This window comes from Channa argus, chromosome 9 (assembly GCF_033026475.1).
Source record: "Channa argus isolate prfri chromosome 9, Channa argus male v1.0, whole genome shotgun sequence".
NCBI lineage: Eukaryota > Metazoa > Chordata > Actinopteri > Anabantiformes > Channidae > Channa > Channa argus.
Window position 1 is genome coordinate 17,737,575 of NC_090205.1, and position 27,883 is coordinate 17,765,457.

At 38.5% G+C, this 27,883-nt stretch overlaps 1 protein-coding gene across 11 annotated transcripts; it reads left to right on the forward strand.

Annotated features, from left to right (window-relative positions):
• Positions 1-2,752: 2,752 nt before the first annotated feature.
• Positions 2,753-27,031, forward strand: ikzf2 (IKAROS family zinc finger 2). Of its 11 annotated transcripts, none has more exons than XM_067516400.1 (9): positions 2,753-2,892; positions 4,096-4,181; positions 5,420-5,466; positions 12,698-12,799; positions 15,902-16,090; positions 17,021-17,188; positions 20,611-20,748; positions 21,273-21,404; positions 22,446-27,031. In XM_067516400.1, the coding sequence occupies exons 3-9, from the start codon at positions 5,439-5,441 to the stop codon at positions 23,246-23,248; spliced, it is 1,560 nt and encodes a 519-aa protein (XP_067372501.1). In that variant the 5' UTR covers positions 2,753-2,892; positions 4,096-4,181; positions 5,420-5,438; the 3' UTR covers positions 23,249-27,031. The 11 variants fall into 11 exon arrangements, with proteins under 11 accessions (XP_067372501.1, XP_067372499.1, XP_067372506.1 ...); XM_067516398.1 differs by having other exon boundaries at positions 4,096-4,177; XM_067516394.1 differs by having other exon boundaries at positions 2,788-3,271.
• Positions 27,032-27,883: the final 852 nt, after the last annotated feature.

Consider the following 27,883-nt stretch of genomic DNA (forward strand, 5'->3'; position numbering starts at 1 on the left):
GAGACCGCATTAACAATGACAAGGATCTGGCAGGGGAGTGAAGGGAAGACTGAACTTAAATAGAGGGTGGAACAGGTGAAAACAATGAGGGACAACGAGGGTAAAGCTGGGTGAACAGAACCAGGGACAGGAAGTAAGGAGAAGGGGCCACAAAATAAAAGTCCAGGGACAGGAAGCGCAACAAGATCCTGACACTCAAGTCTTTTTGAGTATGATGCTACAAGCTTGACACCTAAGTCTGGGCTCTGGCTTGGCCAAGGACATTTACAGATTTGTCCCTTAGCCACTCCTTTGTTATCTTGGCTGTGTGCTTAGGGTTGTTGAAAGATGAGCCGTCGCCCCAATCTGAGGTCCAGAGCACTCATGAACAGGTTTTCATCAAGGACGTCTCTGTACATTGCTGTGTTTATCATTTCCTCCATCCTGACTAGTCTCCCACTTTGTGCCGCTGAAAAACATCCCAACACCATGATGCTGCCATCACGTGTTTTACTACGGTCCTTCTCTCTTGAACGCTCAGTTTGGTTGGCCGGCCCACTCTATGAAGAGTCCTGGTGGTTAAAAAAACTTCTTCCATTTATGGATGATGAAAGCCACTGTGCCCTTCCCCAGATTTGTGCCTCACTACGATCCTGTCTGAGGTCTACAGACAATTCCTTGGACTTCATGGCTTGGTTTTTGCTCTGACATGCTCTGTTAACTGTGGGACCTGTGGGATATTGACAGGTGTATGCTTTTCCAAATCATCTACAATCAACTTGATGTCCCACAGGTGGAAAATCTCAAGAATGATCAGTGAAACGAGATGCATCAGAGCTCAATCTTGATTTTTAGGGCAAAGGCCATGAATACTTATGTACGTGTGATTTTTTTTTTTTTTTTTTTTAATAAACTAAATAAACAAACTTCTTTCACATTGTCATTATGATGTATTGCTTGTAAAATTTTAGTAAAATAAAGAATTTCATCCATTTTGAAATAAGACTGGAACATAACAAAATGTTAATGTCACAATGCTGTGAACACTTCCTAGATGCACTGTACTCTCAGTACCGTTTTAGTACAAATTTACCTGTGCAACAGCATTTCCAACAACACCAATACTTTGGCCTTCGAATTGTTTAATATTGTATTATATTAACATCATATATCATATTCAATTGTACAAATTAGTCAAAGCATATGTGACTGTTTTGTTGCTTTGTCCTGCTGCCTCAGTGGTTTGCTGCAGAGTTGCTGTTCATCTTCCATTTTGCAGACAACATCCCAGGCTACTACTTAGTGCTGCACACTGTTGATTATGCAAAGCTAATGAGTGTTGAGTTAGTAATATAGGCATTTCTGACCTATGCCTGTATATTTTACCAGTGGATTACTCACTTTAGTGTTCTTTTGCATTTTATCCAAGGTGTCTGATGTTTCTGATGGCACTCAGACGGTGAAATGTTGACAAGTCGTTCAACTTTAATGCCCAAAGACATAGCTTTGAAGTTTTTGAATAGTTTTCAGTGTTTCTGTTTGTTTTTTTACTTACTGTCTTACATTTCACTCAGTAATATGATCACCCTAATGATTCAGCATAACTTTGACTCTTTATTGGTTCCTGTGAATTCAATCAAATTGTGTGTGAACACTATTTTATGCCTGCCTTACTTCAGAAATTAGGTGTACTGAAGAAAAATGTGCGTGGAAATTCTTATGTTAGTAAAATACTACTAATATTACATCTCAATAACCTTTCATGAACACTGATGCATCATTATCATCGTCATCTTCTTTCACCTTTAGAGTTACAAAGTCCCAGAGATTCACAAATATTATCTGACAATCTTCAATCACCACAAAATATTGGTGTATGTACAGCGGTTGCAATTTCCTGGTTTTATGCATGAATTGTTTATGAAAGGTTATCTGTTACTCACCAGCGTGACAAGTTTTAACAGACACAATATTTTTAAGCTGATAAAATACAAACAGTCATGATCTTTTATGCCTTTATTGAACACATACATTAAACATTAAACATTAACCATATACTGGTTTAAAAATATCTATAAATATAATAACAAAAGGCAAATGAGAAAGGTTAAAGATAAGCTTCATATTGTAATATTTTCATCACTACAATGATTATTCACCAGAGGACAGTGGCAAGTTAACTTTTCACACTGCACATGTGTCAGTTACAATGATTTAAAACAATATAAAATAACATTTAAGAGGTATTGGGCCACTGCAAATGTGTTAAAAATAAAAAGTGAGGCGTTACATTGTTATTGGAGTGCATTATATTATATATATATATATTATATGAGTTCTAGGATTCAAATATTTTGGCCCCCTCAGTAATAAAAAAAAAGATGGCCACAAAATTAGAACCACCTCCAAATATAATTCACTGCAAGACAACTCCACCACCCAGTAAGAGCTCACTAAGAAAAACAGCAGAATTATGACTTTCCTTACAGTTCAATTTAAAAACGGAGAAATGATAACCTTGTAAATGTAGATTTCATGGCACAGCTGCTGTATTGAATTGCATTAGATTATACAGGTGTACCGAATAAAGTGGCCAGTGAGTGTATAACCCGGCTGCAGTCTCAGAACTAAGAGGACCCTTGTAACCTAATCGATTGCCGAGCTGAGAGGCAGACAGGGTCCACACTCTGTGATCCGTTTCTCTGTGTCAGACCAACTTCCCAGAATAGCAACTCGGAAGTCAGTGGTGGATTTAACAACTGTTGCTTTTGTTGCTGCTGCGGAACCAAACTACCTTTCAGTCCGCGCTGCGTGGCGCATGTCGGGCTGCAATGAAGTCTTTTCCAAGCCGAGACATTCAGTCTGGATCAGTGTGCAAGTTCATGGGATTATATAAACTCCTACGTGTTTAAGGTAAATACACAAGAGAACGAAAGACGCGTAAGCGCATGAATAGGATTCCTGCTTTAACAAACCTTCGTGCTGCCATTCAATATCATTCGACTATCAAAGGCATCAGACGCTTCAGAGCTGCTGGACGCGCATGTCTGCAGCAAAGGCAGACAAGGAGCGTCTGTCTGATGAATGGACAGCCAGACGGGCTCTGCTGTAGACTGCGGTGATCGGATAACCTGTTGAATTGCAGCTGTCAGTCAGCTCCCAGCTATGCAGGCAACGCAGCCACAATCACTTAACACGAGAAACACAGCGCGTTGCCACAATAAGAACCAAACTCGCTTGACCGTTTTCGCAGCTGATGGTTATTTCCAGAGATGCTCTGTTGCCTTGTCAGGTAAATGCTCCCTGTCCTCTTAATGCTTAATGTGTCTGTACATCTGCAAAATAGAGTTGCCTACTGGAAAGCAGATTCAAAAGTGACAGGCCTCTGAATTGAGAAAATGAAAGTCATTCTATTAACTAATATCGTTAATGGACAGCTCGTTTGTTTCTAGCGTCGGTTAATGCCATTTGAAGATGGTGGTTGCCATGCAGCAGTTTAATCTACCACTACATCACATTGTCCCCCCCGTTCCCAGCAATCAAAACGCATGAGCCTCTACCTGTCAGACCTTGAATCACCTCCACAAAAGCTTTTCAACATCGCCTGCCCACGGATTTCCAGTCCCATGGTTGGTGAAAATAGCTTGGCTGCTCCCTGCCGCTATGGCTAATTCCTTAGGAACCGGTGGATCCAGTTTGATCCATCCCTCTTTATTTCCCTTACCAACTGGTTAAGTCTTCCCCCTCGGCGTTCATACTGTAAAAGTTCACTGCGTGCGTCTCAGCTATTAGGTGCGTGGCTTCTGGTGAAATGTGGCAAGTCTGAATCAAGTGAGTGACGAGCTCGATGGGACGGTGCTGGTGTCGCCTTTAAAGTGGAAAACACGACGGGACGCGCGCAGAAGAGGCTTTGACGCGGCAGCAGTCACCTGTAGGACACTGTAGATGCGCTCCTCCTAAACTTTTCTCTGCTTTTCTGAAGTTGTTCAAATTCATTTTCGTCTTCCTTTCACTGGCCTGTTGTTGAAACCTGCTGACCTAATTTTTTTGTTTTCCTTTCTAAATCAGAAGTCACTGGATGACATCTAATTTTTTTTACATTTTGTTTCTTTAAAGGGAGGTGGAGACAACCTACCACCCCTCCCTTTGTCCTTGACTGAAACTACTAACACATTTTGCACAGGGGAGACACTTGAAGGCAAGTATGTGAATCCACCTATTTGTTATTTGTAATGCGTTACTTTTTTGTTTTGCTTTCACATTTCACTTTTACCTTTAGCCGTTAAGGAGTTTGGCATAGCTGAAACCAGGATCTTAAACAACTTGATCTGATTGTAAAGTGGCCAAAAGTTTAATCCAGTTGAGACCCACATTAGTGTGCACACTTCAGATTACATTACCGTCATCTTTGTTGCTATATGTAAACTGCAAATGAAAATAGTTAAACCAAAAGAAACTTAATGAGGATGTAGGGCATTCTGCATTTGGCCTGTAGATATTTTTTCTTCTAATGACAGGGCTCATGTTCGTTGAGGAAGGAATGCATTAGTCCTGTGTGACAGTGCTCACTTTTTTGTGTGTGTTATTAGGTTCAATATTTACCAAAACACTCAAAAATTCATAAAACAAAAATGAACTTACTTCATAGAGGAGATCTTGACTTTAACAATCATCTACTCAGCAGTAACAATGGGTCAGTTGATAAAGATGCACCCAACTGTAGTTTGCAATTCACAAAATTAGGTCAGACCACTTAAAAAGCAATACAAACCTACAGGTAATGTGCAACTTTTAAAGGGGCCTGTAGACACCAAGTAATTAACATGTCCGTAAACATTTAAAAAAACACGATGTCTAAAAGTCTATATCATTTGAAGTTTATGGTATTTACTTTGTTGATTATTGTGTCAATCTACCAGTGAATAATAAGGTCTGAATATATTTGTTATAAATTAAGCCCTTTTTTAAATGTATTCTTAAGTTGTTCGACTATTGCTCTGTCACCGTAGTGAGGGACTATATCAATGAACGATGCCATGTGTGTCACAGTTGTGTCATTTACTGGAATGCAGAATTGAGTGACCACCTAAGCTTTAATTTAACCCCGTTCAGTCAAGAATATATGTTAATATAGGTTGTGGAACTGAAACAAGGCCTTTCACACATTTCATATAGGGGCTAACCTCTTAAATATATGCTAAATATATGCTACAGCTTTAATTAGAAACTTAGAGACCAGCTTTAAATGGCTATAAATGTGGATATGAATGTATTGATGATGATTTCAAAGCAAGTTTGTGGTGTTTGCATAAAAAGATGTGGAGCAAGCTTTATCGTGAAGGTGCACATTGTTGTTGCATACTTTTTAATAGGAAATCATATGTGCAAAAAACCCTTTGTGCCACAGAAATGTAAGTGTTTTTCTTTTGGTTCCGTGCAGCACTCCCATAGCACTTGAAATGGAGGCTCCTGATGGCTACTGTGCAAGTAAGTCCTCATATTGCTTACACATTACCTTGAATGCACACTGACACTCACTTACCCGTGCTTTATGACCAAGGACAGAATTGTTACAATTTATCGGATTATGGGTCTGACATTTGTCGTGCTGATGATGGTGATAATGACAATAATGACTTAGTTCGTGGTATGTATTATTGCTTTGTGACGTTGATGTTATTAACCTGTTTTAAGACTCACATCACTTCCACTTTTTCATACAATGCTGATACAAGAAAACAACATTTTGCAATCACAACATTATAAACATTTCAAGGGATTTTCCCCTAGTGCAGCCTTTTTCCTGTTCACCCCTTAAAGACAGAGAAAACGATGCATTAGTAACATCCTGTTGAATGCAGCAGATACTGGATATGCACTTTGTGGTGCTCCATTGCCCTTTGCTGGTTTCCTTTGGGCAGGTCTCTTGAATATCTTCCCTGCCCCCCTTGTATTTTGCTTTAGTATGCATATCTGAAAACAGGTAGCATGTTGTTGATGACTTCAGTAGGGACTTTTAGGTCTCCATCGGGGGTTTGTGCTTGTAGGAACACTTGGCAGGCGGGGCAGGGCTGGGGGTGGAAGAAGAAGGCTCTTCCTCTCTGTGTCCGTCCGTGGGTCGCTTATGAAAGGATGATGGAACAAATAAAAGTCTGTTCCATTAACATGAAACTGTGGAAAATGCACATCTTCGTGGAGTGCAGCCATTTGCATCCTTACTGCTTCCATGCAGTTACAAAATGCACAATACCTTAGTAAGGCAATGCTGACTATGTGGAAAAAATGTAGGTCAAACATTTTACCTGTATTACATACATCATTGTACGCTTGCGCTCAGCACAACACAACACTAAATCCTTATAATCAAATGTATGAACTATTATAGAATTTCTCTTAAACAAAGTCTTTTTATTATATCATGTGTAAAAAGGAGAAGCATTTGTATGGGGTGTGTATCAAAAAGAATAACTATATATATTTAAAAAAAATAAACCTGATGGAAAATTTTAAAGATAGCACAAGTGCATATGAAGTCACTGCAACACATACAACAAATACACATCAGCATGATGTTATTCAAGGCTTCATTTGCAGTGTTGCACTATTTACAAACAATAATGGCAGCGTTTGAAGAGCTGATGAGGCTACGTATGATTCTGTCACACCTATCAATGCTGTTTACGACACCAATTCTTGAACCCGTTGAGACATAAAGTTAGAGGGGGCTTTACGTAATTAAACCTTGAGCCTGAGCTGCCAAATTTGGTACATATATTATTAGCTGGCTCAAAGCTAATGTCTATACAGTGTTTTACTGTACGTTGCCCGTATGGATCATTAAAAGACAGACTAGCAAGAAAACAGAAAAACAAACAAAAAAAAAGCAGTTAAACTTGTAAAAGTAAAACAGGGTCAAAGTTGTTGAGTCACAAATGATATGTTCTACAAATGGAGGCAAAAATTGCTGTGTGGGAGATTACTAGTATAACATATTCATATACGGTACAGATGCTATTGTTGTTTATATGTAAGTGAGGATTGCAGTCTCTGTGACTCAGAATTGTAGTATGAGACATACAGCCTGACACTATAAAATTGTATGTGATTGACAATATTTGTGGTTTCAATTCTTGGTCAGCTTACAGAATAGTATAGAACATAACACGGAAAGAAGAAGTAAAGGAACACCTTGCTACTGCACTGACATAACATGCTGCCCTTAAATGCACTGTGACTGAATTTGAATGCTGCTACAAGTAGCATTCAAATGAACATTCCAAATGTTAATAGTAGCAGGTATAAGCTTTGTTTTTAAAAACGCTGTTTGATAATAAGGAATCAAGAATTTAAGCTGCCTTCCTGGTAAAACCAACCTTCCTTCATATAAACACTCACTCAACCCTATTATTTGTAACCACAAGAGCTATCTTTGTCATTCTCTCACTCATAGTTTATCATACTCTCACAGTTGTACGTTTTCACACACAGCATGGAACTTTCTGTATCTTTTACACACATCCTAAATACAATCATCGTAATTTGTCACACATGCCGACATTATTTCACATGTTCATTGCCTCTAGATATCAAACAATAGGGATGGTAAGTACATTTTCTCAAGTACTGTGCTTTAGCACAATCTTAAAGTACTTTTACTGGAATATGTCAGATTTGGATTACTTTTATTCCGCTACATTTATTTTAAAATTGGTTAACATATGCTCATATTTTACCAGCTGTGTAATTTATGTTTCACTCCGTGTTGCTAGATATCTTTAACCGTACCATAATTTTGATAAGTTTGAGAGAGTAAATCTGGACTGGACCTTTATGTAATTTTAAAGCATGTGCTTTTGTACTTTAACTTAAGTAAAGTATTTGAAGCAGTATTTCCACTTGCAAGGGAGTATGTTTTACTTGCATTTTTACTTTTTACTTGCATATTAAGTCTGTATACTTCTATCACCCTGCTAAACATTGTGATAGTCATTTAAAAAAAATTCTGCTCTTTTGTGCGTGATTTTTCATTGTATATAGATAGATATTTTTAAGCTTAATCACATCTCTGTTTTGAAAAGAAAATATGTTTCTCATTCACGTATGTTCCTCATACAAGAGTCCAAACATTCATGTTATTTGTGGTTGAAAGGTTTTACAGAAACTCATCCTAATTCCCTCCTGTGGTTTTTTCTCAGGCTTTAGTACATAAATTTCAAATCAGTTCAATTAGTATGACCACAATCATGTACCTTTATGTTAAAGTGGGGTGCCAACACTTTTTAAAAAAAAAAGGGGGGGAAAGGGACAATTACCGCAATAATTAATACTATAAAAGCTATATAATAATTTACTACAGTATACAACTACAATACAAATACATTATAGCATGATGTAATGTAAACAATAAAAAATTAAATAAAAAAGGAAACTAATCAGTAAATATACCAAATTGATGACGCACCTAATAATATGCAATCTTACCAAGAAATTACTGTTATTACTTTCTAAAGTTAAGTAATATATGTAATGTAGTTGTATACTTGCTGCCATTGAGACTTTTTAAATCAGGAAAGCATAAACTATATGAATATTTGACAATCAGTAAAAAAAAAAAAAAAAAAAAAAAACATTTACATTTCACTTACTTGCTAATGTTCCTGCACAATAATCCCAGGAAAAGTCATTTATAGTACTCATTTTCTAACCTTATTCAACAAATTATATTCTAAGGTAGTGGTACTGAAAGTACAAATTCACCCAGCATCCAGGTGTGTGTGTGTGTGTGTGTGTGTGTGTGTGTGTGTGTGTGTGTGTGTGTGTGTGTCTGTGTCTGTGCGTGTGCGTATGTGTTTCTGTTTTAGGGCAATAATGCTTTAAATATAGCCTGATCTTCCAGAAGCAAGTTAAATTATTACAACTTTTGTCTGTTAGAAATCATCTGAAGTACATTAACCACAAGGATAATGCTGCACTTACAACTATGCTCTGGTGTACATGCTGCGCAACAATATTCAAACAACGTCCATTGATACTGCAGCGTTAAAGCGCATCACAAAGTTGTTCAGTACCTGGACTGTACTGTGAAGTCTTTACTGTTTTCACTTATCTCTTGAGATCCACCCTGAAGATTATCAGCACATGTGGACTGTATCAGGTTTCCCTCATTGGGTAAATGCGTATCACAAATGCAATGCAACAGTGCACTCTAGGGCTTACTAGCTTGTGAAATAAAGATATATATACTGTTTTGATTTGTTGCGAAATTAAGTTTAGCATAGCCTTCCAATGATTTATATATATGATGATATCTGATAAGGGTAAGTGAATGAATTATTTTATTTGTCTATCTTTAAATTAGTTTTATTTCCTGAGTCACCGATGTGTTGGTTTCTTTGTGCTTATCTGTGTGTTATGAATCCATCTTAAGGAAACTTTGGGGTTTGACAGGAAAAACCAGCTTCCATACAGTGTGTGTCCAGTCCAGCAAGACAGAATGGAGGACTTTGTCACTCTGGAAAAGAATAGTACTGTATTCAGAGGGTAGACATATGCGCTGTTGAGCAATTTTCTGTTAAAGTTATTCATTTCTGCCATTTTATCAAGGAAAATGGAGCTTGATTGAGGTTTTGTTATTGTCAAAGCCCTGTCATGCTCATGTACTGACCATACACAATACTGAAATGGCTTTTTGGAAAACACTTGTTAAGCCTCAAAACTGTATGGTCTGTTATTAGATCCTAATAGGTTGTCTGTCCTTTACATTTAGATAGATTTGATGTGAGTGATCATGATGTCAGCACTATTCACACCTACATCTTTCGTGTGTACACATTGGTTCCTTTCCATACATTAAATTATCCCAATTCAGTGTATTACTCAATATACCTTTCCCTCCGCAAATGTTGACTGATATCCAGATCTTACTGTTCGTTCAGGATTGACTCAGCAAATGCGGGGCACCAACGCAAAACATCTAATCATTCCATTCAATCTTGCGTGTACGGCGTGTGTGTGTGTGTGTGTGTGTGTGTGTGTGTGTGTGTGTGTGTGTGTGTGTGTGTGTGTGTGTGTGTGTGTGTGTGTGTGTGTGTGTGTGTGTGTGTGTGTGCATTTTTAACCCTATTCAGGTTTGTAGTCTGTCAGTAAAGTTTACCAACATCAAAGGCTATTTCAAAGGTGAAATACATGTACTTCGTTTTTATGGGGCTGTATGTGACCATTTAAAGCAACAGACAAACATAATTATGACTTCTTCCTTGGATCACTTAAAGCCCAGGGCACTTGGCACCTTATAAACCATATTGATAAGGTATGAAAGAATTTACCTTGAGGCTTTTAATTTTTTAGCAATTACAGTTGAGAAAGTTTGCATCCCCGTACATTGAAATGGCAAAAGGATGTCATCGATGATGTCATCACTTCAAAGGCAATTATGTAACGTCATTGATTATGTCATTTTTACTGCCAAGCATTCACAGTAGAATATGTAAAATCATGTGTGATCTTTAAAAAGGACCTTTAGCACCTATGAGGTGTGGTAAAGTGCGGTAAATTTGGCTTGCACATTAAATTTGCAAGTCTCTGTTTAGTCTGAATACAAAGGTCCACATCTCTAAAGACAAGTGTAGTGTGCACAAGTCCGGATTGTTTGACAAAAAAGTATGGAAAAAGCAATCGCTTACTTTTAGATATAATGCAGCAATGCTTGGAGTATTCAGTAGGAGCGTGTGAAGAACACAAAAACATTATGTGGTCGGATGAGAGCAAAGTTGAAATATTTGGTCATAATACAAACAGGTATGTGTGGCGAGAAAACACTTTTTCCTGAGTAGAGGACACTACTCCCACAGTCAAACATGGTGGTAGCTTTTTGACGATTTGTAGCTGTATGTCTGCATCAGGCACTGCATCTCTGCATAATGTGAAAGACTGAATGCATCCCAGCATTAGAAGAATTTAAACTGAAGCATCTTCCCATTAGTCAAAAATCTAAAAAGTTAAGAAGCAGTGGATCCTTCAGCAAAACTATCTTCAAAAGCACAAAGCAGTTACCTTAGGAATGTTTAAAGGAATGGAAGGAATAAGAAGAATGTTTTTGCATTGCCTTTCCAGTTTTCAGAACAAAATATGATTGAAAACCTGTGGATACATTCGGAGAAGGCCAACCAAGCAGTGAGGTAGTCTTGGAACAGTGCCCTGAAGAATGGGCTGGAAATTACACAAATGCGGCTCATCAGGTACCCCAAAAGGCTGGGGGGAGGTTATATAGGCAAAGACAGGACATAGAACTTAGCAGAGAATATTTAAAAGGGGGAATTCAAACATTTTCACTGAAATAACTTAAATGTTTTACTATAACTTTCTTTTTATACACTCTTTGAACATTTCTGTTACTTCTTATGACGAAGTAGCTGAATGTTCAGTAAATATTATATTGCATATATAAAATGTTGGTTTAATTTTTTTGCCATTAAATGAGGGAATGTAAAAGTCTTGTACACAGTTGTACATTGTATTGTATTGTATCCAGACAAGTCCAGTCTGAGGCAGCCTGGCCACAGTGTGGCCAGATGTCTGTCACTGTCTGCTACAGTAATGGAAAATCCTTCATGACAAATCTGGGCCACTCCTGTCTCCAGGACAGCATTGCCAAGGGATAGCCAGCGTCGGTCACCTGAGATTTTCTCCAACCCCAACCGGTGCAACCTGAGCCCAGGCCCAGGGATTGTGTAATGGACAGCGTCTCCCAGTATGCCCCACTCAATGGGGCTGCCACTACAATGGAACAATAATACAGAAGAGGTTGTCATACTTAGAGGAGCTGTCACAACATGAAGAGCTCCGAAGTTTCTTTTTCATTTATGAGGGATCATTGCCGACACTTTCAATAGCGACAAATTGTAACAAGGCCTGCTTTGTGGCAGTTTTATATGTAGCAGTTATTGTGGGCTTTTGATTTTTACTAAAACTTACTCAGCTACAGCTATCAGTTTTCAAAAGATGAGGCAGTCCTGCATCATCAAAATGCATAATGTCGATTCTTTTGCAGCAGTCAGTAGTCAGCAGAAACTTCTCAAGGTGATGAATAATGGCTTAGTGTGTGTCTCCTAAGGGATCTGACACCTGGGTCAGCAGGGGTGTTTGCCTGTTGCCACTATATTGTTTAAGTGACCCTAATGGGGCCAGGGTGTAAGGGGATAAGGGCTTGGTTTGCAATTCCTTTGAGTGGACACAGGGCTATCCATAGCAGAAGTTCTGTACAGGCTGCTGAGAGGATGCAATCTGATCCACAATTGCTGGACATTAGGATCCCATAGGTGCATAAAGACAGTTTAGTTAAATTTACTGCACTTTGTAGTGTGATCTCTATAGTGACCATTAGGGTTAGGCTCAGAAAGAGATATGACAGGGATGAAATTGCGCTTAATCTGACATAGGATACTTTACAACAGACATCTGTATACAATATGAACTGTCTTAGCTAAAAACCTAATAAACTTCAGTCTTTTCTTTTGAAAAATGCGTGGACCAAATCTATTCCTCACACTGGGGGTGGTATGAATGATCAGTCTCGGAAAAAAGTTGTGTTTGAATCTTAATCCTTACACGGTTGCATAAAGGCCAAAACACCAAATTGGGACTTTTGTGCATTATTTTCTGTTTGGCTACAGTATTGTGCATCAAATTGAAGACTGCTGTGTTTCTGTTTGTCTCCCAGGTAACGGCCAATGCTCTCCTGGTAAGCAGAACTCGAGCATGTTGGCAGATATGTCAACACCTAATGGAGAAACAGTTCCTCAGGGTCCTAATTCCCCCAGTGGTACGTGCTCAATCAATATTTACACATGTGTGGTCTGCCAGAATAGCTACAGTATGTACACACTCAGCTTCTCCTTTCAAACACATGTATTGCTGTAACACTTTCTGCTGGTTTTTTTTTTTCTGTTTTATGTTACTTTTGATTAAACAGCCTTAGATAGCTATATTTCCCGTAAACTACTGAAGATGTTTTACTTTGAAATACACCTTAATATTGGGTCAGTGACTAGTGTGTCTAAATTGTGTGGGAGTGAAGTGAAGGAAAAAGGGTAAACTACAAAGCAACAGAAATTAATTCTGTCTCTAATAAAGAATTAGAGGCTTTACAGAATACATATCACTGAACATTTGTTACTGTAAGAAGCTGTAATTGCCACATAATCAGCTTTAGTACAAAATGTTGTGCCACATTGCACCTTGTTGTTCAACATGGCTCTTGTTGTTCTACATTGCACTTGGTGAGAAGTGTTGCTTGGTTCCTTTCAGGGTATTGACCTGATGCTTCAGATTAGCTTTAGCAATGTCACTGTGAATCAGCACAGCAAGAAAAGGGGAAACTAAGTGTGAGATGGGAGATGAGTGAGAAAAGGGCGGCTTGTTTCCCACAAGTTGAGAGATGCAGGGAGGTGGCCTGCGTGATGGTTTTCACAGGGAGATACAGTACTCTTCACCGAAAAGAGCTGTTGTCATTCTGGAAGTTGCTTAACACGATTTGCCATTTGAGGTTTTGTTTCAAAAGATAGGATATGTCATATCACCCATTGAAAATGCACATGAAGCACTGTCAAATTTCAGTGCAAGACTTTTAACTTGCAAAGTAGAACATAACCCAACAGCAGCTGCCCTGGTGTTTGTGAACAGTCTGGTATAAAAGGTAAAGGCATAGAATTACACCCTTTGGACTAGATTACAGTTTGGATGGCAAGACAATTACAATGTCTTCTTCATATTGATGTATTGTTTTCATTCAACCTGTGAATCATTTGTGATCTTTGCCATTGATTTTCTGTGGAATATGGAAAACTCACACTACACTGTATCTGGAAGAAGGGTGGAATTATACCAGCACTGCCTCTCAATGATTTCCAGAGCTGCTTTTTTTGTAGCAACCAATTTAGAGTGTATTCTCATCTGACCACTCTATGCATTCGACTCTGGCACACTGGAGAGACAGATGTAAAGATGCAAGGAGCTGAATAGTAAGGACATTCAGGTTTGCTCCGTGTTGCCAGGATACAGCTGTTGAAGACAAGGCTCGATCAGAATATGGGTATTGGGATAAGTGTTCTGTACAAACTGTGGCATTGGAGACATACAATATCAGTTTAAACAATAGAGTTGCTTTGTGGAAATTTCACTCAGTAGCCTATAAAAAGGTAATATTACCTACATTTCTGAATTTCCTTTATTACCTTCTGAGAATTTAATGGATGCTCCAAAGGCCTCAATGCTCTGAAGGGACAGTGAATAAATGCAATCATGGAGGCTTTGAAGAAACAAACACATACGTTCTGGACTTATTTCCCCTGTAAATCCCGAAACAGGATCATCGGGTTCAGTTAGTTTTTGACTTTTTTAAGCACCATCCCTAAAACCCCATTTCACAAGCATCTTAACCTATAGCAGATTTACTTTGTGTAAGATGCTCAGAGGATTTGCTGTCTCATGACTTACGCTTCTTGGAAGTCTTCTGTCACAGCTGAAGTGTGAGCAAGGTCAGCTCTACTATAGTAGACGAAGTCATGTGGTTTATTCAGAATAAGAGAAGTATGAGTTAAATAATATACCCACCAGGATTGGAGGTGAATGAAGTTGGATTAAGTTTTATTCATTTCATGCGTGTTGCTTTCTGCAGGATTAGTATTTTTGTGTATTCACTAATTGCTGGTGAGTTATAACTTGAGTATAGAGTGAGTAGGTGGTGAATAGTTTCCCGCCACAACAGCCCCCCCCTACACACACACACACACACACACACACACACACACACACACACACACACACAGCTATACAATCTTTTGGCCTTGCCATCCAGCTAGTCTCCCATTGCTAGTTCTAAGCAACCCGGCATCTGACACTCCCTTTCTCCCCAGGGACAGCCAGGAACCAGACCAGCCTGTTTCTCCTTCTCTTTCTTTTTATTAAATCAGTCCATCCCAATGCTGTCTATGACTTGAGCTGTTAAGTTGCTAGGATTCCCCTTTCATGTGCCCATTTAATGATTGACAGTGGAAAAGAAATGCAATTACCCCACTTGAAAGTTTTCACCTTTTATTATTACAAGTATATATACAGTCTAAAGTCTTGCCCATCTCAGCTGCTGAAGCTTGTGTTCACAGAAGTCATAGGTGTTACGGTGGATTCTTCTATTAGCCTTCTTGTACGGTTAATCGGAAGCCATATTCGTCACATTTCTTAATGGATAGATTTACCTGTACTCCAAGAGATATTTAATGAATGAAGAATTTTCTTGTATCCATTTCCTGACTTTAGCTTTTTAAAGCACTTTTTACGGAGTTGACTGGAGGGTTCTTTTGATTTGATGGTGTAGTATTTGGGCAGGATAATGATTCACCCTTAACTGGACCTTCCAGATGCCAGTCTACTTATACTACAATCCTTAAAGCATATTCACTGCACACAGTGGGTCTTTATTTAATACATTCTTTTATTTGGGAAACTAAGTGGCTGCACCAGTGATGATTTAGATGAGTTACATTAAAGAGCTTAAAAGAAAATTAAAGAGACCTTTATGCAGTCACCTATTGTCACTTTTATATTTTTTCAATATTTACATCAGTTTGAAGAGATCTGTTTCCACTAAAAAAAGTTTTTTTTTGTTTTTTTTATACTTTTGTCAAAAGAAGACAACGTTGGCCATGACACTAAGTTGTAAAAAAACCTGGCTTTTAACCTGGTATGTCTCCAAACCTTTGCAAATTAATGCAGATCTTTAAGTGTAGTCTATGTTGATAACACTAGACAGACCAGACAGGTTGAATGTAAAAATGCTTGGTTTTGAAAAAGACCTATTGCAGTGAAGACATTGGTTAAATTAATCAATTTTGGAATCTTAAATCATTGCGTTTCCCATGATTTACAGAACTGACAATTAAGCAAGAGGAAGACACAGCAGAGGAAGCTGAAAACAGAAGCCCAGCACTTGAAGAAATGGGCCAAACAGGGGAGGAAGGAGTAGCACTGGATGAATCCATGACTGGCAGCCCCAGTAACACACAGGATGGATTATCGGGGCCTAATGTGACAACAGATGCAGGTCGACAACCAAATGGTACGGATTTGTGTACTTCCAAGAAGAGGGTAAAACATTAAGTGCGGCCATGTGTCAAAAAGCTACCTGGTATGATTATCACAGTTTGTAGGAGCACCTTTGAGCGTTAATAATCAGGTTTTTTCGGGGGAGTGTGTACGATTCCCTGTCTTTAGAGTGAGTCAGAAAGCATTTGTTTTCCTTGACAGTGGGTGTGTAAAGCTTTTCGATTGTATGTAGTTTTTTTTTTTTTTTTTTTTGAAAGACAATAGCTTAGACATGGAATTATTATCAGGGAAAAAAATATCCCTGGAATCCCCCTCAACCTGTTCCAACTGACGCCATGACTGCTCTGGTTGTCACAGCATTTGGATTGCATTTCCATTTCCATCTGACTGCGGATCAAAAGATAAGCAATTAGAACAAGACATATGATTTATCACAAGGCAAGTGAGTTCTTTTAAAATCAAAATTGTCTTCGGAACTCAGTTGAGTTTAATTAGTGAAAATTCATCTTATTCCAATTTATAACAGGTTGGCAGATTTTTTTCAGTCTTTTCTAAAACAGCAACTTTACTTAATTTAGTTTACTTTATCCTTAATAATTTCTGAATTCTTGGCAAACACTTGACTTATTAAATTGTTATTATTGTAATGATAAATTGATTGGAAAAAATTTTTCTTCAGTCAGCAATTAAAAGTACTTCAAGAAGTCAGATGTCATGTGAGGACAATTTGACAGGCGTGATATTTCCATTCGAAATTATAAAGTAGCTATCAGCAGTTAGTGGTTCCAGTACATAAGAAGACAAAGTCAGCTGTCATTTACAAAAACAGAAAAGGTAAGAGTTCAGTTACAGACACAAAAACACTTTGCAGGGTTGTTCATACTTTCTAAAAACATCTTCCACAATGAGCACGGTATTGACTTCCTGTGCCTGCCTCTATCAGGTGACAGGCCGTTCCAGTGCAACCAGTGTGGCGTCTCGTTCACCCAGAAGGGAAATCTGCTGCGACACATTAAGTTACACACGGGCGAAAAACCCTTCAAATGCCCCTTCTGCAGTTATGCCTGCCGGCGGCGCGATGCCCTCACTGGTCATTTACGCACTCATGCTGGTAAGAGTCCTCATCACACTCTCCTCTTCCCTTTTTACTCGTTCCCCTCTGTTACCCAAAAGGGACTTCATTAGTCAGAAGTGCTTCAGATATCTGGGGAAAAAAAAATCCTGATACTTTTAATAGTGGGATTAACTATATTTATTTTTAAAGAGTTAAATATTCGGGACAGACCTTTACTAAATAAATTTCTCCTCATATTATGTTTGGGTCATGTCCATATTCTCTGGCACTGCTATTGTGTACTTCATCACCCCAGTCTGCATTTGTCCTTCCAGAAACCAATTATCTCAGGAGTACTATAATATATCTTCGGAAACCAAAGTATGCTCATACATACAGGAAGAATTTAAAAGCCCTGCTTCCACATAATGCTGATCCACAAGTTTTTCCATTATTCAAAACAAAATCTGTACAGGTTTTGTACAGTAAGCACCTCTTAATTTTCTCCTGATATATGTCTTTCTTCTAAAGCTTTGAGGGACTGTGTCTGCTCTTATAAGAGCCAGCATAACTACAGTAGTCATATACTGTATGGTGGTTGGTGACTCTGTGTCTTGTATTGTTGGTAGATAGATGCAATGTTTTTTTATTTTTATTTTTCTATGTGTTATAGGCAGCACTGTGAGTGCTTTGTGGTTAGGTACCAAGGACATGTTGTTCCTCAGCTGCTTGAATTGCTAAGGAGGAAACTATCTGTCTGTTGAGAAATACATGGGAAGTGCTGGCTGCCTTTCTCAAGTGTAACCCACTTTCTTATCGGAGAGGATGTGCTCTCCTCTCTGTTTCGCCTTTGAAATTAAGGTAGACAATACTTCCATTACTACCTGTGCTGGTGGCTCATACATTTTCTTTTGTAGGTAAGGGTGGTAATGGTTTGGTTGTGCGGCCATGTGTTTGGGTATATTTTGTGTGGTTGCTTTTCTTTGGCAAGTTGTTGTGCAGATACTGATGATTTACACATTTTACAATACTATCTGATATGTCTGCCACTATAAACCATGACCATTTTTTCTATCTTCACTTTCTATAAAGTTAAGCTGCATTTGTTTGTCATGTTCTCCAACCCTCTTTTTCCTGTGAAACAATGAGTAGTACGGTACAACCACCTTCCTCTAGTCATTTAGTGAGGAATTTGATTTTGCTAAGTTGTGTCTGTTTGCATACAGGGACTTACTATTCTGTGTCTGAGTGCTGCAAACCTGGCAGTGTTGATTTGGTGCTCTGCCAGCAAGAACAGGTGTAGTCAAGAGAGGGAAATAAATCATATAAAGAGAGGTCAGGCAAAGAAAAAATGAAAGACAAGAGAGAGATGGTAAAGTATGGCTGAACAAATGTGTGTAGCATGTGGCTGTCACCGCTAAAGCCAGGTTAAATGCTGAAACTTGATATTTTTCATGGAGGCACTGTTAGAGTTAGGGAAAATGTTGAAAAATCATGGTCCAAGAAGCAGAGAATTGTACAGAATATAAAATTCAAGGAAGTCCCTGCCAAGTCAAGTGAGTCTGAGTGCAAAGTGTAGACCATTTGCATAAATAAGAATAGCAGCTGAAAGGTGAATTCTTCAGATCCATCCAACATCTGCACAAGGCCATGTGTGGGTGGTTATATAAATATAAAACAGTTATGGTGTGTGTGTGTGTGTGTGTGTGTGTGTGTGTGTGTGTGTGTGTGTGTGTGACTGAGTGTGTGTGTGTGTGACAAAGAGAGTATAGATATGTGCACGCTCCACTCTTTTAGTTTCACGGGTGGAAAGCAGCAAAGAAAATAATTTCCATGATGACATTTGATTTAGAATTTATTCTTTCACTACCCAGAATGAATATTACTGCAATGACCCTGCAGGTACACCTACCCACATTTATTAATATTGAAACCCTTTGTGATTAGCAACCATGTTTTGTATATGTTCATACTCAGAAAAAAAGATAAAGAAGCGTAGTTTCAAGTTCTGCCGATACAATGTCATTTGTAGACTGAATGACAGATACAGCAGAAAACCGATTATCATTTTATATGATTCATTCTCTAAAAGTGCCTGCTGAGGTAAGATTGGCCATGACTGCCCATGTCATTCTGTAACAAGTGGGTTTTACTCCACAGATCATTAAGAAATAGTCGATGGAGGAAAGCGTAACATTTATAGCTAAAAGCATTTTACTTCTGAGTAAACTGACTTATTAAAGAAAACAAAGGTTGCTTTCCTAATTCTCTGTGATGGATGAGTAACTTACGTTGACATATAACCTACCAATATAACCTATCACATACCTCTAGGTGTGACTGTGCATGTGTGTAAATGTGTTTCTGCCCTTTATACCTCAGACTGAAACACATTTAGTTTCTCTGTTCTCACAGTCCGAAGAGCACTAGATCATCAGCACATTTCTTCTAGCTGTCACCGTTATGCTAGTGATGCCTTACTACATGTTTCAGCGTTTGGGTCACGTTGGTATGCTTGTGTGGCCTACAATTCACTCACCGAGTTCCTTTATGAGTCATTACATTAGTTTTGAGAATACTCCATCAACAGGACACAGACGTACTTCCTCAGAGGTGTCACCTTGTGTAAGATTTCACTGTAATGCCATATGTTGCAATAATTAAAGAAAATGGAAAAGTTTGTGACACTGGTGACTTAACAATTATTGGTCTATATTTAAGCTTTTATGATTCCATCATGGTCAGATGGAGGATAATGTCTTTTATAATAAAGTGGAATTCACTGAAAATGTTTTTTGTATTTTTTTTTTGTATTTTTTTTTTTTTGCAGTATTTTTTTTTTGGCGGTATTTGTCACACATACGATTTATCATTATTTTCAAATCATAATGCATTTATTATTTTCACTAATCCATTTATGTGTTGAGCCATCCTTGAAGTGGTAAAGCAAGGCTAGATGGGCTGGTGGCTTGACTGAGAAAGAACAAATCTCTCATCATGTTTCCACTTGTCTTGGTAGGAAGGAATTGAATGAAATAGAAATGGCACAATGAATCACACTCCACCTCACCTCCACCTCCATAACAGTTTAACATTGGAGTTGGTTTCCTACCGTCACCATGGGATGCATGATCATCTTCGCTATTCTGTCATGCTGTGCCCTAGCAGTGGGAGTTAGCTGTGTGTTTCAAAGAGTTTTTAAATGCAGACCTCATGGTGCAAGTACCTCAGTCGCCCACAAGTCATCTTTTTGTCTGGCAACAGTGGAATCCTCACAGTAGTAGTGGAACATCCATGATCTCATAGGCTGGCTTCTGGTTTCTTTGAGCTAGTGACTGTTCACAGTATTACTACCTGCCACAGTGCAGTATTACTGCACTGTGGCAGGTTACGTTACATCATTGGCACTACCCACTTTCTCTGTCTGTGGAGCAGTCAATGAAATTAACATGCTCTTCCTTGAATATTTTAACTTTTAGTTGGCAAACCACATAAGTGTAACTACTGTGGTCGGAGTTACAAACAGCGCACGTCCCTGGAAGAACACAAGGAGCGCTGCCATAGTTACCTGCAAGGGATCGGCCTGGACCATACCGCTAACAGTGGCACTTACACAGGTAAATGGTGCTACTTAAACTGAAACCATGAAAATGAAAGTTGCCTTAAATGCGATGGAAACTGCAGTACACTGTAATAAAACGCAGAATAAATGTGTCTCTCACACTAGGAAATCTGTATTAATATGTACACTCTGAAGTAGACATGCTAATTGTTAATTCCTTGGATTTATTAATGTTGGTCAAAGAAACTATTGTAAAGCAGCAGTGAGAGAGTGAAATGATGATGTAGTGAGTAACAATATACACATTTTTTATTTCATTTTTACAGCTTTTGTTATTTATGTTTATTACCAATAAAATAATACATTAAAACAACATTTCCTATGAGATAAGTTCATTTCAGGTTGTAATTTTAAAATGATATCAACAGCTGAAAAGATTACATTCTGATTTACCTTCGATTTTTACATCACCTAAACGTTTATTTTAGTAATCGGACTTTTTCTGACTTGGAGTCACTCTGTTTAACACCCATATGCCTTCGTGCACTTCCTTTCCCCCTCCCCTTCTTAACCTTTAAGGTGAGTTTCCTAAAGAGCCGAGGCCCATGGCAGAGGCCAACACTGTGGCTACCTTTGATCGGCCGCCCGTTATCGAAAGACTGCACAGCAACGTTGGCAAGAGGAAGAGCACCACACCTCAGAAATTTGTGGGTGGGTATTTCAGACCCAGGCGTGCTGTCGATGGCTTCATGTACTTTAGTCAGTGTTTTGCAGTCGTTTGATTTTAAACGTTCCATTTTCTTTTCATGGCTTTGAAGTAGAGTTAGTGGTTGAAAATTAGTTCTTGTATCTTGTTCTGCACTGATGGACTACCATAGAAGCAACAATTATGCTGTCAAGTCCCATCATGATTAATATGGGTTTGTACTGCAAGTCGAACCAGACTTGTGCAGCATTTCAGTGGATTTATCTTATTGGCACGAAAGGGACATACAATACTATTTGTCCAAGCAGATACTTGCTGAGTAATGTGGATTCCATGATTGCTTTGTATGTGTCTTACAATGCATTAATCATGTATTACACTCTATAACGGATTCTTCTTTTACACTGATAGAATGTTTATTACTGAACTTTATTTTAGTACTTATTTTGCATTAGGTTTTGTTTTTACTTTTCAGCGTTGCACCACTCAGTATTCTGTAAGATCACACAGTAGCCCTGCCCTGCTTATCAGCAGAGATTTTTTTTTTCTTTCAGAATTTGATTTTATTTGCCACAGTATTAGCAAAATAGATTAAGCAAGCTAGAGCAAGCGGTTGAGAGAGAGTCAAGGAAATGTTTTTCACTCTGTGGTTAGGTACACCTGTAACTTTGGCACTTCTGTTATCGAGAGAAAACAGCTCACCGCATCCCTGTTCTGGAGGGGTTAAAGAGTGCAGAAGTAGATGGATGGGGTTTTCCACCCCATTAAACTCATACACACAAAGCATCAAGAACAAAATATGAATTAAAAAAAATAGCGCAGAAATATCAACAAGATAGGCCATTACTGGCTACAAAAGAAATTTTGTAAAGCCAAGCCATGTTCATAATTGTGCATATTATTCATCCCTCTTGGTTGTAGCTAAAATTACGAGTGGTTTCAACCAGTCATATCTACCTTTTTTATGTGTTGTTTGAAATTGTTTGAAATCTATTTCTGAAATTAATTTATTCAACTAAGTCATGGTGCAACTTCCCTTCCTGCAGGTGAAAAGATGCTTCGCTACAACTATCCCGATGTAACCTATGAGATGGGCCTTAAGTATGAAAAGCAGGCGGAACTCATGCAGGCCCAGTTGATGGACCAGCCCATCGGCAATGCCATCACGTACCTTGGATCAGACACCATTCGGCCCCTAGTCCACCATCCAGGCCCCCCCCTCTCTATGGCTGATGTGGTGCCCATGGTCAACCCCCTCTTTCACCATGTCTTGCCACTGGGCCAACGAACAGGGAACTGTGACTCGATGCCATCACACCCAACTCAGCCCCATGACTTTCACAGCCATCCCACCTCAAACGGCCCCACTGCTTTAGCCAGGCAGGGCAAAGCACCCCACCCAGGGCAAGAGGAATCTGCCAGCAACAGCGGAGTGGACTCTGCTGACTCAGCTCGCAGCAGCCCTCAGGAGAGGCAGGGCTACCATGGGAGCAACCTCCCTCCTGGCCTCAGGTCTCGAGCAAGTCCTGCAGTAGTTTATTCAGGTGAGCGGGTGACAGAAGCGTCATCAAAAAGCGGGGTAGGAATAGGGACTGGGACAGTGCGAGTTGCCACAGAGAGGCCTACGAGCCAGGAAGGGGTGCGGGTATTTGGACGAGAGGGTCAGCAGTTGCGAGCCTTCCAGTGCGAGCACTGTCGGGTGCTCTTCCTGGACCACGTCATGTACACCATTCACATGGGTTGCCATGGATACAGAGATCCACTGGAGTGCAACATCTGTGGTCACCGCAGTAAAGATCGCTATGAGTTCTCCTCTCACATAGTCCGCGGTGAACACACCTTCCAGTAATAGGATTAGCAGAAAATAAAAGAAAGACAAAGAAGGGAAAGGAGCAATAGCCTGATGTCCGTCCTTTTCCCCAGACTTGAGACTGCAAAGTTGAATGGCACTGTAGACAAGTGTAGCACAATCACAGACTTCTTTTTAAGCTACTTATTGTGAATCTTACTAGTTTAACAATCATATGAAGGTATGGGCCAAAGAAACATTTTCTACACATTTAATTAGTAATTAAATGTAAAGGAAGGAAGATAAGTTTTTTTTTCTCCTAAAAAGTTTATTAAATGTATAACAGAGCAGCTGTCAGTTTTTAATTTTAGTCCCATTTGGAAGTGTCTTCTTTTGTGCTTGTCTTTTGTCGTGTTTTTGTTCCTAACATGTTTTCACTCTTAAGACTCGATGAATGCATTGAAATATTGGAACATGTTCCTGTGGCTAAAAGTAAAGCAGGTTTAAGTTCAGCAAGACTGAAAGCCATGACTTACACCAACAGTACTGGTAAGGCAGAAGAAAACTCCAGGTAATGTCTGTATACACACATGAAGGTGTGAACATCTGTTTCTGTGTGTTCTCACTGCAATCGATTTGGGATTTATTAGATTTTGTGCCAATACATTACTACTTAGACTGCAGTAGTTAAATGGTAACTACTATAAGTAACATTAGTCTATCCACATAATGAACGCAACAGCATACAATTTAACCTTAAATCCTGATACTGTAAATCCACAGTAAATTTAGAGAACTTGAAGGTTTTGACTGTAGTTTGAATACAAGCAGTAAATAATTGTATCAGTAGCCACAATTAAAAACTTTTGCAACTTGCATTTTCTGACAATGTTTACAAACTATGTAACTAAATGTTACGTCATTTCATTAATTCATATAATATCTTATTTAAATACCAAATTTAGATTGTTTTAGATGACAAAAACTACAAAGATAGCTAGATTGTAACAACTACTTTTAAACAAACTTTGTAATGTTACGTTGATGTGATCTTGGTCTTCATAACTTTCAACATACTGCTGTCTCCTATCACGAATCGAGCCTTTTTGCCATTTTAACTCACACTGTTGTTTGTACATTGTGTCATGTTGAAAAACAATCCTGTACATTATTAATAACTTCAAAAACAATCAATGAAATATGTTTAAAAAGTATAGTTTACATTGTCATGCATGTAAAAAAAATGTTTGTATTTACAGTAATTTTGAGACCTTACTTACTGCTTGTATTGAAACATATTTTTTTTATTGTAATTATTCAGCCTCTGTTCAGTTTGCGCTTGAATGGCGGAAATATTGATCATGATGCAAAATGCCAGTAAAAGGAAAACAAAAAGGAAACAGAGTTTAGCCTAATGGTTCTTGTGAACCCTCTGACCCTCAGAAGTTTAGTCATAGCCCTTTTTTTCTCATCTCTTTCTTTTTTAAGCTGCCCAGCTAATGCACTCTCTACACAAATAACTGGTTGTTTGTTTGGATTCCTGGTTGCTCATATAAGGATATATTAGATCCTGGTGTCTCTGGCATTGAGTTGTGCGCATTCTGTAGGCAGAACACAGTTGAAATCCTTATCTTTGACACTGTTAGATGTACACACTGACGCTAAAATGGCAGAAGGTTGTAAAGTAACTGTTCTCGTCTTAACCTGACAATAGAGACCTTTTGACTACTCTGGTGGAGTGTGATGCTTTATGGGAATAAATACCACTGTCGTACCTCACTTTATGCTTTGGGCCTTTAGGTCTTACTAATCTAATACACTTTGGCGGGATTTAGGCTGAGTGTGTGTGTGTGTGTGTGTGTGTGTGTATAAATGTTGTGCATTTGTTGTGGGCTTGGGAATGGGGTCAGCCAGCGTCTGCATTATTGGTGCTGTTTTCTAGCACAGTAAATGTTTTCTTATATGTCTGTTTAAGAGCCAGCTTTCATCCTGTCTGTATGTCATGACAAACACAGGGAACCATCACAGAGGCACTTTGTCCTTGGTACTTTAAAGGTTGGCTTGGCACATATTTAGCTGAAGCTGAACCCCTAAAATGTACTGCATTATGGGAATTCGAGGCAGTAGCATTAATAACCTGATCCTGTTTGAATCTGCATCTTCATTCTCTGCTCTTCACAAACACCCAGCTGATGCACAAACCACAGTAATGTCTTTAACTTTTGCTTGCTATCTGAATCTCCCTCTGCGTTGCCATAATGTTGACAATCAAACATGAGACAGACAAGTAAAAGGATTGTGGTTTCCACATAGTAGTACTATGAAGGCACCCCAAAACTGTCGTAATTCAAGTCACTTATGTAAATCCGCTCTAATTTTAAAAGCTTGTGTATGCAAAACGTAAAAAGGTGAACGTGGGATTTTCACCTCTGAATTTCTTGTCCATCATCTGTAAAAAGAAACCAAAATGACATCATTGTGTATTTTTACATTACAGCGTAGAGTGTGAAACCATCACTAACAGAACACAGGTCTTGCTTTACAGGAACAATGCAGGTTTTTGCTATGTTGTTTGATGAATGTGTCCTTTTTTATTGTATCAATACTCACAAAGAATTTGGCATTAATAGATTTTACACAGCTCGGTAATCAGCTGGTTACTCTCTAACGTTAAACTCAGTGATCTACTTTGTATGTTCAGTATCTACTTGTGATGAAAAGGCAGCTTTTCCTCTGTTACGTGTTGCTTCTCTTATGTGCAACTGGTGCCCAGCTGGCATAAAAAAAACATACTGTCTGTAAAGTATTGGCACTGGAAATTGTTTACACCTTGCAGCTGTGATATCAACTCTACACATTCCTCTATTATAGGCTATTATCCCTGTACATATTTATTATCTGAATGCCTTACCTGTGTATACAGGGGTCCTTCTAAAAGAACATATCCTTTAAATTGTCCTATGGTATAACATATATTAATGCTACCCATATGTTTTTGTGAATCCCCTGCAAAGGGAATAACAGTGAACTGGCCAGAATGAAATAAATTGAAATGGAAATAATATGTTAATATTATTTTCTCCATTTTTATTTGTTGTACACAAACTATTTAGCTGAAGCAGCCATATGAACAACAAGAACAAAAAAAGTCTACCCTTCCTTGTGAATGAGGAGTTTACTTGAAAATCTGAATCATTGGTGTAGTTTCCAATTGCGGGAATTTTTGTACATTTTAACAGTGAGTGTGCTAAATGTCTATTTTTCTGCTAAATTGTTAATGCAAACTGTTTTGTGAAATGTGTGTTTATTTTCTGAAGTTTAAAAATGTTTACACAAATGTAAAAGATAGGGTTCAGGTGAATTGTATTTTTTAGGAAATAATATATAATTGGTGTATATTTTGTCACTGAATGTGGAAATAATCCAGAAGAGTGTGCTGACTGATCTGATATCTCTGATATTGATAACAACTTTCTGAAATGAGGGCTCTCAGGTATTTGCATAGGTTGTGTATTTTTATGTCCTACAGTATGTGATTTATTTATCAAAAAGATGCACATTCATTACAATTCTTTGGTAATTTCTCCAAATGTGGTGAAGGATGTTGGAGGATTGTTCAGCCGCGTTTTTCGACATCAGTGACATTACATGAAGACACATTGCTGTGAAGAATAAAATGTATATTTTTAAGGCATGGGTTTCTCTGTATTAAAGAAATTATTTTACCGCCTTGCCTGCTTCGTGAGTTTTGAAACAAGAAGTCAGACACGCTGTTATTATAGTTTTCTTCAAAACATACAAACTGTATCTTACTTGTAATTAAAAGATTTTATTGTGAGACAATTACAGTGATTGAATCTTTTGAAAAACATAAAAAAGCCTGTTTTTAAATTAAAAACAAGACCATTAGTGTGTCATAGCTTTGCTACCACTGCATTTGAATTCTGGTGACTGTGACCATAGTGACATTGGCTTTGCACAATAAACTCTAAACCCATAAGCACAGAAGTGGATCAAGTAGTAAACTGATAAGATCAACAGATGACACATGACAGTAGTTAAGCTTGGGACTTTACACTAAAATTCTGGGGAGGATCGGTGCAGAAGTCTGTGCACATTATTTCAAATCCTGTAACTGTACATTAAGAATCATTTCAAGTAATTGACTTTGCAGCCAGAACCTCAGCACCATACTGTACCACCTTAATGTCTTTCCTTGGTTTGCAATGTAATGAATGGTGTTTGTTCTTCCACAGTCTTTGTCTATGAACAGGTGGGCGCCAGAGCTTGTTGAAGCCTCTAAATGTCAGAGCATTCTTCCTCACCCCCTTACTTCTTTAATCTGTGTATTGCACACACATTCACATACACGCATACACATGCCGCACACACACACAAAATCAAAGCTGCCTGAAGGCGGTAGCAAAACCGAGAAGTGTAAAGTCTGAACAGACCCCAAACTGTATCTTTTCATCTTCAGATTCCTCTATTTACCTACCTGTCAGTTGTTGTTTGTTCCCATCTAGATCATATCTCTGTTTGACTCATACTTTCAGCACAGGAGTGCTACACCTGCCCTCACTTTGTGGGCTCCTCTGGCAGAAAGCAGACATGTTCCATTTTCTCAGACATTCATTTATTAAGGGGAAAAAATTAATATTATTATATTAATTTTGAGCTGCTAGTAAACTGTTT